The sequence below is a fragment of the Dama dama genome, chromosome X (assembly GCF_033118175.1).
Source record: "Dama dama isolate Ldn47 chromosome X, ASM3311817v1, whole genome shotgun sequence".
NCBI lineage: Eukaryota > Metazoa > Chordata > Mammalia > Artiodactyla > Cervidae > Dama > Dama dama.
This window is the reverse complement of record NC_083714.1, coordinates 84,739,878-84,754,449: the sequence shown is the minus strand read 5'-3', so window position 1 is coordinate 84,754,449 and position 14,572 is coordinate 84,739,878. Positions and strand designations below refer to the sequence as shown.

At 40.5% G+C, this 14,572-nt stretch overlaps 1 protein-coding gene and 1 non-coding gene across 2 annotated transcripts in view; both read right to left on the bottom strand.

Annotated features, from left to right (window-relative positions):
- The window catches only part of LOC133052742 (fibronectin type III domain containing protein 3C1-like), a 60,130-nt gene extending 45,943 nt beyond the window's left edge, over positions 1-14,187 (bottom strand). Inside the window, 4 exon segments of the mRNA XM_061137606.1 lie at positions 398-878; positions 8,260-8,336; positions 10,542-10,617; positions 14,107-14,187. Coding sequence (XP_060993589.1) covers positions 398-878; positions 8,260-8,336; positions 10,542-10,617; positions 14,107-14,187 — 715 coding nt within the window.
- LOC133053356 (small nucleolar RNA U13) lies at positions 1,196-1,300 on the bottom strand. Its single transcript, XR_009692268.1, has one exon. It is a non-coding gene; the product is annotated as a small nucleolar RNA U13 (small nucleolar RNA).
- Positions 14,188-14,572: the final 385 nt, after the last annotated feature.

Genomic DNA, 14,572 nt, shown 5'->3' with positions numbered 1-14,572 from the left:
AACATGAGCAAATACAGGTAGTGTTTTCCTAGGGAGCAACACTACTTCCAAATTGTAAGGTTTAAAGATGATTATAATGTGTCTTTTATAATACCACTGTATGCCATTAATAATGAAAACATTCTTTTGATTTTTCAATATGATTCTATAGATCCAGTCAGTAAAACAAATATCATAAATCACAGGCTATGTCAAAGTACAAAAAATTTATAGAAAATTCTGTTTATGGGCATTTTGCATAAGACATAAACCAATGCCTCTTATTACCCATCAAAATATATATGCATGAAATGCAATCATTTGTTGAATCATATGTCTTCTGCTTTTCAAATAGTTGCCCACAGCTGTTAATTTTAACAAACTAAAAAATCTCCTGTTTAAGAATATTATATACTACCATGCTGCTCATGATATATAAATGCTGCTGGTGGTGGTGGCAGTGGTGGTGGTGGTGGCAACGGTGGTGGATGTGGCAGCAGTGGTGGTGGTGGTGGTGGTGGTGGCAACGGCGGTGGATGTGGCAGCAGTGGTGGTGGTGGTGGTGGTGGTGGCAACGGCGGTGGATGTGGCAGCAGTGGTGGTGGTGGTGGTGGTGGTGGCAACGGCGGTGGATGCGGCAGCAGTGGTGGTGGTGGTGGCAACGGTGGTGGATATGGCAGCAGTGGTGGTGGTGGCAGCTGCTGTGGCACAGGCTCTTGAATGTAAGGTGGCAGAAATTCCCCTTGAGGTGTGGGATATATCAGTTGAGTGGCTTGTGGATACATAAAAGTTGGTGCCATGCAGGGTGATACTTGTTGTATGGGAGCAGACATGGTCGTGTAGTAGTCGGTTGTCTGAGGCACAATGATAATTTTTCGAATTCCATTTTCTTCCACCACCTAAGATGGAAAACAGAGTCATAAACATATTAGAATCCATAAAAATCAGCCTTTTCCTACTATGTTTTAGATTTATATTCTGTGCTCTAAAACCATAAAGGATCAAACACCAATAATGAAGTAAAACAATGTCAAGTGGGAGGCAAGATATTTCTTCCTTTCCCATACATTTTTAAAAAATGTAACTTTTGACAATAGACAATATATTGTCATGGTTCAAAACTATAATGTATAAAAAATACATGAAAAGTTTCCCTCCTAAACCTTATTTCCCTCTAGTTGATTACTACTGTTCTTGTTTTTTTTTTTTTTTTTCACGTCAGACAGGTAATGTGCCAATGTCATAACAAAGTTTGGAGGGAGACACATGTCACGCAGCAGCATGAACACCCAATCATCATGCTCATGAACTACAAAAGGATCTGTTCTTGGTTTCTTATGAAAACTTCCAGAATTTCTTTATGCCTTGCAAGCAAATAAGAATACAGATTCTTGCTTTTCCTCATTTTAAATTACATACAGGTAGCATTATTTGCACATTCTGTAGTTTGTTTTTTTACACACAGAAATATATCTTGAAGATCTTTCTATATCATACATAGGGCTCCCCCCCCCCTTTCTTGCATTGCTGCTTATTTGCTTAGTGCTCCATTATCTCATTAAATGGATATATTTCAACAGTCTTCCATTGACAGGCTTGGGGGTGGTTTCCAGGCTTTTGTGATTACAAACAATATTATAAAAAATAATTCTTGTACATTTATTATTCCACATTTATAAAAATACATCTTTGGATAAATTCCTCAATGTAGAACTGTTGGATGAAAGGATACATGCATTTATATTTTTGTTAGACATTGCCTAAATAGATAATTCCACTTAGAATTAAACCATATTATATTGACTTTCGGGCTTCCCTGGTAGCTCAGCTGGTAAAGAATCTGCTTGCAATGCAGGAGACCCCCAGTTCGATTCCTGGGTAGGGAAGTTCCCTTGGAGAAGGGATAGGCTAACCACTCCAGTCAGTATTCTTGGGCTTCCCTGGTGGCTCAGATGGTAAAGAATCCACCTGCAATGTGGGAAACCTGGGTTCGATCACTGGGTTGGGAGGATCCCCTGGAGGAGGGCATGGCAACCCACTCCAGTATTCTTGCCTGGAGAATCCCCATGAACAGAGGAGCCTGCAAAGCTATAGTCCATGGGGTTGCAAAGAGTCGGACATGACTGAGTGACTAAGGACACACACACATATTGACTTTACTATGTTCTTGATCTCCACAGCCAAGCAATAGAAAAAGACATATTCTCAACTATAAAATTTCTGAGACAGTGTAATATCTTATTAATCTCTATAGGAGCCAAAGCTCTCTGCCCATTTTCAGTTCAGTTCCGTTCAGCCACTCAGTCGTATCCGAATCTTTGCGACCCCATGAATCACAGCATGCAAGGCCTCCCTGTCCATCACCAACTCCCGGAGTTTATTCAAACTCATTTTAGGTACTTGATAAACATTTGAGGAAGTTTTAAAAAGTGCCCATTGTAGGCTGCCATCAAAAAGTTTACAAGCAATAAATTCTGGAGAGGGTGTGGAGAAAAGGGAACCCTCTTACACTGTTGGTGGGGATGAAAACTAGTACAGGCACAATGGAGAACAGTGTGGAGATTTCTTAAAAAAACTGGAAATAGAACTGCCATATGACCCAGCAATCCCACTGCTGGCATACACACCAAGGAAATCAGAACTGAAAGAGACACATGTACCCCAATGTTCACTGAAGTACTGTTTACAATAGCTAGGATATGGAAGCAACTAGATGTTCATTGGCAGACTAATGGATAAGGAAGTTGTAGTACATATACACAATGGACTATTACTCAGCTATAAAAAAGAATTCATTTGAGTCAGTTATAATAAGGTGGATGAAGTTGGAGCCTATTATACAGAGTGAAATAAGTAAGAAAGAAAAACACCAATGCAGTGTATTAATGAATATATGTGGAAATTAGACAGATGGCAATGACGACCCTATACAGTTCAGTTCAGTTCATTTCAGTTCAGTCACTCAGTCGTGCCCGACTCTTTGCAACCCCATGAATCGCAGCACGACAGGCCTCCCTGTCCTTCACCAACTCCTGTAGTTTACTCAAACTCATGTCCATCGAGTCAGTGATGCCATCCAATCATCTCATCCTCTGTCGTCCCCTTCTCCTCCTGCCCCCAATCCCTCCCATCATCAGGGTCTTTTCCAATGAGTCAACTCTTTGCATGAAGTGGCCAAAGTATTGGAGTTTCAGCTTCAGCATCAGTCCTTCCAATGAACACCCAGGACTGATCTCCCTTAGGATGGACTGGTTGGATCTCCTTGCAGTCCCAGGGACTCTCAACAGGGAGTCTTCTCCAACACCACAGTTCAAAAGCATCAATTTTTCGGTGCTCATGAGAAATGCTGGGCTGGAAGGAGCACAAGCTGGAATCAAGATTGCCGGGAGAAATATCAATAGCCTCAGATATGCAGATGACACCACCCTTATGGCAGAAAGTGAAGAGGAACTAAAAAGCCTCTTGATGAAAGTGAAAGAGGAGAGTGAAAAAGTTGGCTTAAAGCTCAACATTCAGAAAACCAAGATCATGGCATCTGGTCCCATCACTTCATGGGAAATAGATGGGGAAACGGTGGAAACAGTGTCAGACTTTATTTTTTGGGCTCCAAAATCACAGATGGTGATTGCAACCATGAAATTAAAAGACGCTTCCTCCTTGGAAGGAAAGTTATGACCAACCTAGATAGCGTATTAAAAAGCAGAGACATTACTTTGCCAACAAATGTCCACATAGTCAAGGTTATGGTTTTTCCAGTGGTCATGTATGGATGTGAGAGTTGGACTGTGAAGAAAGCTGAGCACTGAAAAATTGATGCTTTTGAGCTGTGGTGTTGGAGAAGCCTCTTGAGAATCCCTTGGACTGCAGGGAGATCCAACCAGTCCATCCTAAAGGAGATCAGTCCTGAATGTTCATTGAAAGGACTGATGCCGAAGCTGAAACTCCAATACTTTGGCCACCTCATGTGAAGAGTTGACTCATTGGAAAAGACCCTGATGCTGGGAGGGATTGGGGGCAGGAGGAGAAGGGGACGACAGAGGATGAGATGGCTGGATGGCATCACTGACTCGATGGACTTGAGTTTGAGTAAACTCAAATCTATATACCTATACACAAGACCCTATACACAAGACCGCAAAAGAGACATAGATGTGAAGAACAGACTTTTGGGCTCTGTGGGAAAAGGCGAGGGTGGGACGATATGAGAGAATGGAATTGAAACATATATTACCATATGTAAAAGAGATGACCAGTGCAAATTCGATGCATGAAGCAGGGCACACAAAGCTGGTGCTCTGGGACAACCCAGAGGAATGGGGTGTGGAGGGAGGTGGAAGGGCGGTTGAGGATGGTAGGACACATTACAGGTCCACCCATTGTTGATTCATGTTGATGTATGGCAAAAACCACCACAATATTGTAAAGTAATTAGCCTCCAAATAAAATAAATAAATGAATGTTTAAAAAAGTGCCCATTGTAGCCTGACAACTGACAATGAAATACTACTGAACTGAAAATACTAAGTAATTTGAGGGAATAATGTCCACACACTGTCAGAAGCCTTTACAGTAGCAATTGTAGGAGATAATTAAGACTGGTTAAAATATATAGAAACAAACAAAAACAATGAAGTATTAATGAATATGAAGAGATATAAATTCATTAGATGAATAAGGCATTATTTACAAGACAGTCTGGGGAGTGGTCAAGGTCAGGAGCGGTGGCTGAGAGGAGCAACCCCACGTCCAAGGTCAGGAGAGGCAGCCGTAAGGAGATACCCAACTTCCAAGGTAAGGAGCAGTGGCTGCGCTTTGCTGGAGCAGCTGTGAAGAGATATCCCACGTCCAAGGTAAGAGAAACCCAAGTAAGACTGTAGGCTCTGAGAGAGGGCATCAGAGGGCAGACAGACTGAAACCACAATCACAGACAACTAGCCAATCTGATCACATGGACCACAGCCTTGTCTAACTCAATGAACTAAGCCATGCTGTGTGGGGCCATCCAAGACAGATGGGTCATGGTGGAGAGGTCTGACAGAATGTGGTCCACTGGAGAATGGATGGCAAACCACTTCAGTATTCTTGCCTTGAGAATCCCAAAAACAGTATGAAAAAGCAAAAAGATAGGACACTGAAAGATTAACTCCCCAGGTCGGTAGGTGCCCAATATGCTACTGGAGATCAGTGGAGAAATAACTCCAGAGAGAATGAAGGGATGGAACCAAGGCAAAAACCACACCCAGTTGCGGATGTGACTGGTGATAGAAGCAAGGTTTGATGCTGTAAAGAGCAATATTGCATAGGAACCTGGAATGTTAGGTCAATGAATCAAGCCAAATTGGAAGTGATCAAACAGGAGATGGCAAGAGTGAACACTGGCATTCTAGGAATCAGCGTACTAAGACGGACTGGAATGGGTTAATGTAACTCAGATGACCATTATATCTACTATTGTGGGCAGGAATCCCTTAGAAGAAATGGAGTGGCCATCATAGTCAAAAAGAGAGTCTGAAATGCAGTGCTTGGATGCAATCTCAAAAACGACAGAATGATCTCTGTTCATTTGCAAGGCAAACCATTCAATATCATGGTAAACCAATCTATGCCCTGACCAGTAATGCTGAAGAAGCTGAAGTTGAACAGTTCTATGAAGACCTACAAGACCTTCTAGAACTAACACCCAAAAAAGATGTCCTTTTCATTATAGGGGACTGGAATGCAAAAGTAGGAAGTCAAGAAACACCTGGAATAACAGGCAAATTTGGCTTTGGAGTACAGAATGAAGCAGGGCAAAGGCTAATAGAGTTCTGCCGAGAGAATGCACTGGTCAGAGTAAACACCCTCTTCCAACAACACAAGAGAAGACTCTACACATGGACATGACCAGATGGCCAACACTGAAATCAGATTGATTTTGCAGTTAGTGATGGAGAAGCTCTATACAGTCAGCAAAAGCAAGACTTGGAGCTGACTGTGGCTCAGATCATGAACTCCTTATTGCCAAATTCAGACTGAAATTGAAGAAAGTGGGGAAAACCAATACACCATTCAGGCATGACCTAAATCAAATCCCTTTTGATTATACAGTGGAAGTGAGAAAGAGATTTAAGGGACTAGATCTGGTAGACAGAGTGCCTGATGAACTATGGACAGAGGTTCGTGACATTGTACAGGAGACTGGGATCAAGATAATCCCCAAGAAAAAGAAATGTAAAAAAGCAAAACGGCTGTCTAAGGAGGCCTTACAAATAGCTGTGAAAAGAAGAGAAGCAAAAAGCAAAGGAGAAAAGGAAAGATATACCCATTTGAATGCAGAGTTCCAGAGAATAGCCAGGAGAGATAAGAAAGCCTTCCTCGGTGATCAGTGCAAAGAAATAGAGGAAAACAATAGAATAGGAAGACTAGAGATCTCTTCAAGAAAATTAGAGATACCAAGGGAACATTTCATGCAAAGATGGGCTCAATAAAGGACAGAAATGGTATGGACCTAACAGCAGCAGAAGATATTGAGAAGAGACGGCAAGAATACACAGAAGAACTGTACAAGAAAGATCTTCATGACCCAGATAATCACGATGGTGTGATCACTCACCTTGAGCCAGACATCCCAGAATGTGAAGTCAAGTGGGCCTCTGGAAGCATCACTACAAACAAAGCTAGTGGAGGTGATGGAATTCCAGTTGAGCTATTTCAAATCCTAAAAGATGATGCTGTGAAAGTGCTGTACTCAATATGTCAGCAAACTTGGAAAACTCAGCAGTGGCCACAGGACTGGAAAAGGTCAGTTTTCATTCCAATCCTAAAGAAAGGCAATGCCAAAGAATGCTCAAACTACCGCACAGTTGAACTCATCTCACATGCTAGCAAAGTAATGCTCAAAATTCTCCAAGCCAGGCTTCAGCAATACGTGAACTGTGAACTTCAAGCTGGTTTTAGGAAAGGCAGAGGAATCAGAGATCAAATTGCCAACATCTGCTGGATCATCAAAAAAGCAAGAGAGTTCCAAAATACATCTATTTCTGCTTTATTGACTATGCCAAAGCCTTTGACTGTGTGGATCACAATAAACAGTGGAAAATTCTGAAAGAGCTGGGAATACCAGACCACCTGACCTGCCTCTTGACAAACCTGTATGCAGTTCAGGAAGCAACAGTTAGAACTGGACATGGAGCAACAGACTGATTCCAAATAGGAAAAGGAGTACGTCAAGGTTGTATATTGTCACTCTGCTTATTTAACTTATATGCAGAGTACATCATGAGAAACCCTGGGCTGGAAGAAGCACAAGCTGCAATCAAGATTGCCCGGAGAAATGTCAACAACCTCAGGTATGCAGATGACACCACCCTTATGGCAGAAAGTGAAGAGGAACTAAAAAGCCTCTTGATGAAAGTGAAAGAGGAGAGTGAAAAAGTTGGCTTAAAGCTCAACATTCAGAAAACTATGATCATGGCATCTGATCCCATCACTTCATGGCAAATAGATGGGGAAACAGCGGAAACAGTGGTTGACTTTATTTTGGGGGGCTCCAAAATCACTGCAGACGGTGATTGCAGCCATAAAATTAAAGGAGGCTTACCCCTTGGAAGGAAGGTTATGATCAACCTAGAGAGCATATTAAAAAGCAAAGGCATTTCTTTACCAATAAAGGTCCATCTAGTCAAGGCTATGGTTTTTCCAGTAGTCATGTATGGATGTGAGAGTCGGATTATAAAGAAAGCAGAGCACCAAAGAATTGATGCTTTTGAACTGTGGTGTTGGAGAAGACTCTTGAGAGTCCCTTGGACTGCAAGGAGATCCAACCAGTCAATCCTAAAGGAGATCAGTCCTGGGTATTCATTGGAAGGACTGATGCTGAAGCTGAAACTCCAATACTTTGGCCACCTGATGCGAAGATCTGACTCATTTGAAAAGACCCTGATGTTGGGAAAGATTGAGAGCCAGAGAAGAAGGGGACGACAGAGGATGAGATAGTTGGATGGCATCACTGACTTGATGGACATGAATTTGGGTAAGCTCCGGGAGTTGGTGATGGACAGGGAGGCCCGGTGTGCTGTGGTTCATGGGGTCACAATGAGTTGGACAAGACTGAGCCAGTGAACTGAACTGAACTAGGGAGGTTTGGTTAAACATCACTGCAATTGCCTTTTAGCATTCATGATAACAATAAAGTGAATAAATAAATGGTATTCTAGAATTTCTCTTATCATACTGTAATGTAAAAAGAACTGTTAAATGGTGACTTAGTGCTAAATACCAAAGAAAACCACAGTAGTATACCTGAGACATGTAACCAGGAGGAAGATATATTGGTGGTAAAGTACCACTTGGTGACATCAAAGGTACATCAGCGGGTCCTAAAGGAGAATTATTATTAATAAAATTTTGAATAAGTTTAAAAAAATCCATTTAACTTTGCAGAGTGAAAACTAGTCCCAAGTCTTAACAAGTCACCCATTTTGAAAGTGTATTTTGTTTACTTACATAGGAGACTATGTAGGAATGTAGATAAATCAATACAAATTCATCACAAGTGATGAAAAATAAGCAAGGTATGTAACGAGGATTGGGTCAAATTTATATCATAAAAATTTTGGCCAAATACACAGCTAGTGTATTTACTTCAAGTATAATTGTTTTTGGGCTTTCTAGGTGGTGCTAGTGGTAAAGAATCTGCCTGCCAATGTAGGAGATACAGGGGACGTGGGTTTGATTCCTGGGTCGGGAAGATCCCATGGAGGAGGGCATGGCAATCCACTCCAGTATTCTTGCCTAGAGAAACCCATGGACAGAAGAGCTTGGTGGGCTACAGTCAATAGGGTCGTAAAAAGTCCAACATGACTGAAGTGACTTAGTACATACACATAATTGTCTTTTACTTACTCATTTTATTCACCTATCATAGTTGTATGTTGAATAATAGAAGTTTTACTCTGTATCATAAAATATATTTTATAGTGATATTATATAAAAAACTTAAATCAATTTTCACATGAAGGCTTTTAACTAATATTAGCAAAGTGAGATAATTTGGGAGGAACAACATAACATAAAGGACCCAATGCTACTCATGTGATGCCTTATTTTTATCCTTGGTATGCTTACTATCTTAAATACACATAGCATAGGAAATAAAAATACAACACAGAATAGAGACATTTGTATATCAGCATTCTTTTGTTTATCTGAAATTATTATAATTAGTGCTTAGTTGTAAAAGTATATGTGGCTTCAAGGCCTAGAATGGTAATTTGCTCTTAATAAGGGGGAAAGTAATAAAGATGAGTTTATGGTAAACTGTATATAGCAGCCATATGGAACCCAATGCTAAATGATGTTTCAAAGCAATTTGAGACATACCTCAAAATCACCTTCAGATGCAAAATAATTGGCATAAAAACAGAAAAAATCACCGCACTTTGAAATAATAGTAAATCTTTAAAAAATTTATTGTTATTATTTATGTATTTATTTTAGCTGTGCTGGGTCTTTGTTGCTGTGTGGGGTTTTCTCAAGTTGTAGCAAGCAAGGACTACTCTCTACTTGTGGTGTGTGGGCTTCTCATTGTGGTCGCTTCTCTTGAGCACAAGGTCTAGGGTGTGCAGACTTCAGTAGTTGCAGCACACTAGCTCTAGAGCACAGGTTCAGTAGTTATGGTGCATGGGCTTAGTTGCGCTATGGCATGTGGGATCCTCTGGGACCAGGGATCAAACCCGTCTCCTGCATTGGCTGATGGATTCATTACCACTGATCCACTAGGGAAGCCCCGGTAATAAATCTTAAATGAAGTATATATTTATTAACTTTGTACTACTACTGAAATAATTATGTATGCTGCACATTTGCTATATACACATGTATATAGATAGATATCAAACTTTTAATAGTTATATATAAATAATTTCCCCCATCTTATACATTTTTCTATCTTAAATGTTTAGTGTAGTGCTGGAATGGGCTTCCTAGGTGGCTCAGTGGTGAAGAATCTGCCTGCAATGCAGGAGTCGCAGAGGCAGGTTCGATCCCTGGATAGGGAAGATCCCCTGGAAGAGGGTATGGCAACCCATTCCAGTACTGTTGCCTGGAGAATCTCATGGACAGAGGAGCCTGGTGGGCTACAATCCATAAGGTCACAAAGAGTCGAACATGACTGAAGCGACTTAGCTTAGTGCTGGAATAGGCTAGGCATTAATGAGATACTTGTTGAATATATGAATGAATGAGTTGTCTGGAGTGCTCACCAGTCTCCTGTCAGAGGATAGTCTAAAACTATCAGTGGTTGTGAATAGTTTCAAAATCTGGACTTTTTCAAATGGAATTCTTCAATTAATTGTTAATTTTTATAAGTACTTTACATGAAGGTCTGTAGTAACACTAGCAAGATGAGTCCTGGTTGCTCTGTTGACATTATGCTCCTATGAGGAGTATATAAACTTAAGAGCATTCAATATGGCTCAAACAAGAAAGGATATTAGGGGATTAGATTACTAGTAAAATCATCTCACACTAATATTTAAATTCACCTCTATTTGATATCAAACAACATACATACTTTTACTGACCTTGAATATTTTGAATGCTCCCATCATCGGACTTGATGGTGAGGGTCTCCCCAGGGTTAACATGCACCAGTATAATCTAGAAACAAACCATTCTTTAATGGCATATTTTCCATTAATCTATGAAAAAATCATCATTGTCTTTTTGAAAAAATGTCCAAAATCACTAACTGGGGTCTCAAAATGCTCAAGGAGTAGAGTACAAATAGGCACTAAGTAAAAGCAGGTCCCCTCTCACCCAAGTAAAACTTAATATAATAAGATCATAGGAAATAGGTGTATTGAGATGGAGGAACCAAATTCCACCCCTCCAAAAAAAAATCTGCAAAAAAAGAAAAACAGAAAACCAAACTTATCTGAAGGAAAAATTCAAACATACTTGTTGTACCCAGTATTGAGGGCAAGAAGGCCATCTGGTATATCTCTTGGGATGAGTCATCATTTGTGAATAATTAGCAGTACACTGTGTTCCAACAGTGGTATCCAGATAACTCTCCATCTAGTAAAAAGTAATTTTAACTTTAGTAAGGTCATTTTTATACTGGCTGCTTTTGACATGGTGATGTCAAAATGATAAGCTAGAAGTACAATATTTGCTCATTTTTTAAGCTCTGAAGAAAAACAGAGACCTTTTCGCATTTAGTTCAGTTCAGTTCAGTCGCTCAATCGTGTCCGACTCTGCGACCCCATGGACTGCAGCAGGCCAGACTTCCCTGTCCATCACCTACTCCCGGAGTTTACTCAAATTCATGTTCATCAGGTCAGTGATGCCATCCAACCATCTTATCCTCTGTCATCCCCTTCTCCTCCTGCCTTCAATCTTTCCCTGCATCAGGGTCTTTTCCAGTGAGTCAGTTCTTCCCATCACGTGGCCAAAGTACTGGAGTTTCAGCTTCAGCATCAGTCCTTCTAATGAATAGTTAGGACTGATTTCCTTTAGAATTGACAGGTTTGATCTCCTTGCAGTCCAAGGGACTCTCAAGAGTATTCTCCAACACCACAGTTCAAAAGTATGAATTCTTCAGCTCTCAGCTTTCTTCACAGTCCAGCTCTCACATCCATACATGAATACTGGAAAAACCACAACCTTGACTAGACGGACCTTTGTTGGCAAAGTAATGTCTCTGCTTTTTAATATGCTGTGTAGGTTGGTCATAATCTTCCTTCCAAGGAGTAAGCGTCTTTTAATTTCATGGCTGCAGTCATCATATGCAGTGATTTTGGAGCCCCCCAAAATAAAATCAACCACTGTTTCCACTATTTCCCTATCTATTTGCCATGAAGTAATGGAACCGGATGGAGAAGGCAATGGCACCCCACTCCAGTACTCTTGCCTGGAAAATCCCGTGGATGGAGGAGCCTGGTAGGCTGCAGTCCATGGGGTTGCTAAGAGTTGGGCACGACTAAGTGACTTCACTTTCACTTGTCACTTCCACTCATTGCAGAAGGAAATGGCAACCCACTCCACTGTTCTTGCCTGGAGAATCCCAGAGACGGGGGAACCTGGTGGGCTGATGTCTATGGGGTCACAAAGAGTCAGATACGACTGAAGTGACTTAGCAGCAGCAGCAGCAGCAGCAGCAATGGGACCAGATGCCATGATCATAGTTTTCTGAATGTTGAGCTTTAAGCCAACTTTTTCACTCTCCTCTTTCACTTTCATCAAGAGGCTTTTTAGTTCCTCTTCACTTTCTGCCATAAGGGTGGTGTCATCTGCATACCTGAGGTTGTTGACATTTCTCCGGGCAATCTTGATTGCAGCTTGTGCTTCTTCCAGCCCAGGGTTTCTCATGATGTACTCTGCATATAAGTTAAATAAGCAGAGTGACAATATACAACCTTGACGTACTCCTTTTCCTATTTGGAATCAGTCTGTTGCTCCATGTCCAGTTCTAACTGTTGCTTCCTGAACTGCATACAGGTTTGTCAAGAGGCAGGTCAGGTGGTCTGGTATTCCCAGCTCTTTCAGAATTTTCCACTGTTTATTGTGATCCACACAGTCAAAGGCTTTGGCATAGTCAATAAAGCAGAAATAGATGTATTTTGGAACTCTCTTGCTTTTTTGATGATCCAGCAGATGTTGGCAATTTGATCTCTGATTCCTCTGCCTTTCCTAAAACCAGCTTGAAGTTCACAGTTCACGTATTGCTGAAGCCTGGCTTGGAGAATTTTGAGCATTACTTTGCTAGCATGTGAGATGAGTTCAACTGTGCAGTAGTTTGAGCATTCTTTGGCATTGCCTTTCTTTAGGATTGGAATGAAAACTGACCTTTTCCAGTCCTGTGGCCACTGCTGAGTTTTCCAAGTTTGCTGACATATTGAGTACAGCACTTTCACAGCATCATCTTTTAGGATTTGAAATAGCTCAACTGGAATTCCATCACCTCCACTAGCTTTGTTCGTAGTGATGCTTCCAGAGGCCCACTTGACTTCACATTCTGGGATGTCTGGCTCAAGGTGAGTGATCACACCATCGTGATTATCTGGGTCATGAAGATCTTTCTTGTACAGTTCTTCTGTGTATTCTTGCCGTCTCTTCTCAATATCTTCTGCTGCTGTTAGGTCCATACCATTTCTGTCTTTTATTGAGCCCATCTTTGCATGAAATGTTCCCTTGGTATCTCTAATTTTCTTGAAGAGATCTCTAGTCTTCCTATTCTATTGTTTTCCTCTATTTCTTTGCACTGATCACCGAGGAAGGCTTTCTTATCTCTCCTGGCTATTCTCTGGAACTCTGCATTCAAATGGGTATATCTTTCCTTTTCTCCTTTGCTTTTTGCTTCTCTTCTTTTCACAGCTATTTGTAAGGCCTCCTTAGACAGCCGTTTTGCTTTTTTACATTTCTTTTTCTTGGGGATTATCTTGATCCCAGTCTCCTGTACAATGTCACGAACCTCTGTCCATAGTTCATCAGGCACTCTGTCTACCAGATCTAGTCCCTTAAATCTCTTTCTCACTTCCACTGTATAATCAAAAGGGATTTGATTTAGGTCATGCCTGAATGGTGTAGTGGTTTTCCCTATTTTCTTAAATTTAAGTCTGAAATTACATTACATTTGTAGATAAGACTTTTCTTCAATACATTATCTTAAATGGGTAAATGCTAAATCTGAATCACACCCTCCTTCTTTCTGGAGACCAAGTCTGTGGGTAGATGTCACTGCTGCTCAAAATGATACTTTTAAATATTAGAAAGTTGAACTTACAGCTATGAATGGGTATAAAGGAACTTGAATCTGCTTTAGAGTCATATTTAAAATCATTCAACAGAATAGAGTCTGGGTAGTATAACTTTAAGACACATTGCCAGAACTTCTGAGCCTGCCAGTGGAGGCTGCAAAAGAATCTAAATCCACCCAAAAGGAGGTTATATGGGACCTAAGGTAGTGTTAAATATCACTCAAGCAATTTTAAGAAGATAAGTAGATGTTGATAGAGACTACAAACTTACAAAGTAAGTGACCAATCATTAAAAGTTACAGTTTTTCTAAATAAAAGATAATAATGAATTCAATAAAAATTTGACTAGTTTTAATGGGGGGGGGGGGGGAAGCAAAACTGCCCTTACCCGATGTATAGGATCTCTGTTGATCAGTGGAGTTATAAGAGGCATTTCAGTAAGAGTAGATGCAAGCCCATGTTCAGTCATGTCTAAAAAGTTTGGCTTTCACAAAAAGTGATGTTTCTAAACAGAGAGTGAAAACTTAGATTAATCAAATTAAATCACAGTGATTTTAAATGACAATACCTGATGAAATATTCCTAGGAAGATCCATCAATTAATTTTTCTTTCCAGAAATATTTACTTAACTGAAATTGTTTTATGGCAACAATTCAAAATAATCATTTGTCTTCATAAATGAAAAAATGGAAAGTTCGGAGTCAAGTTTTGAGTTGTTCACTCTTCACTCATCAAATAAAGGTAGCTGCATTTTACAGTGTGAAGAATGGTTTAAACAAGTTATTGGTCATTTGATTCACTCAGCCCAAGTTCAGTTAATTTCCGATCTATGATAACTGCCAAATAAGACTTC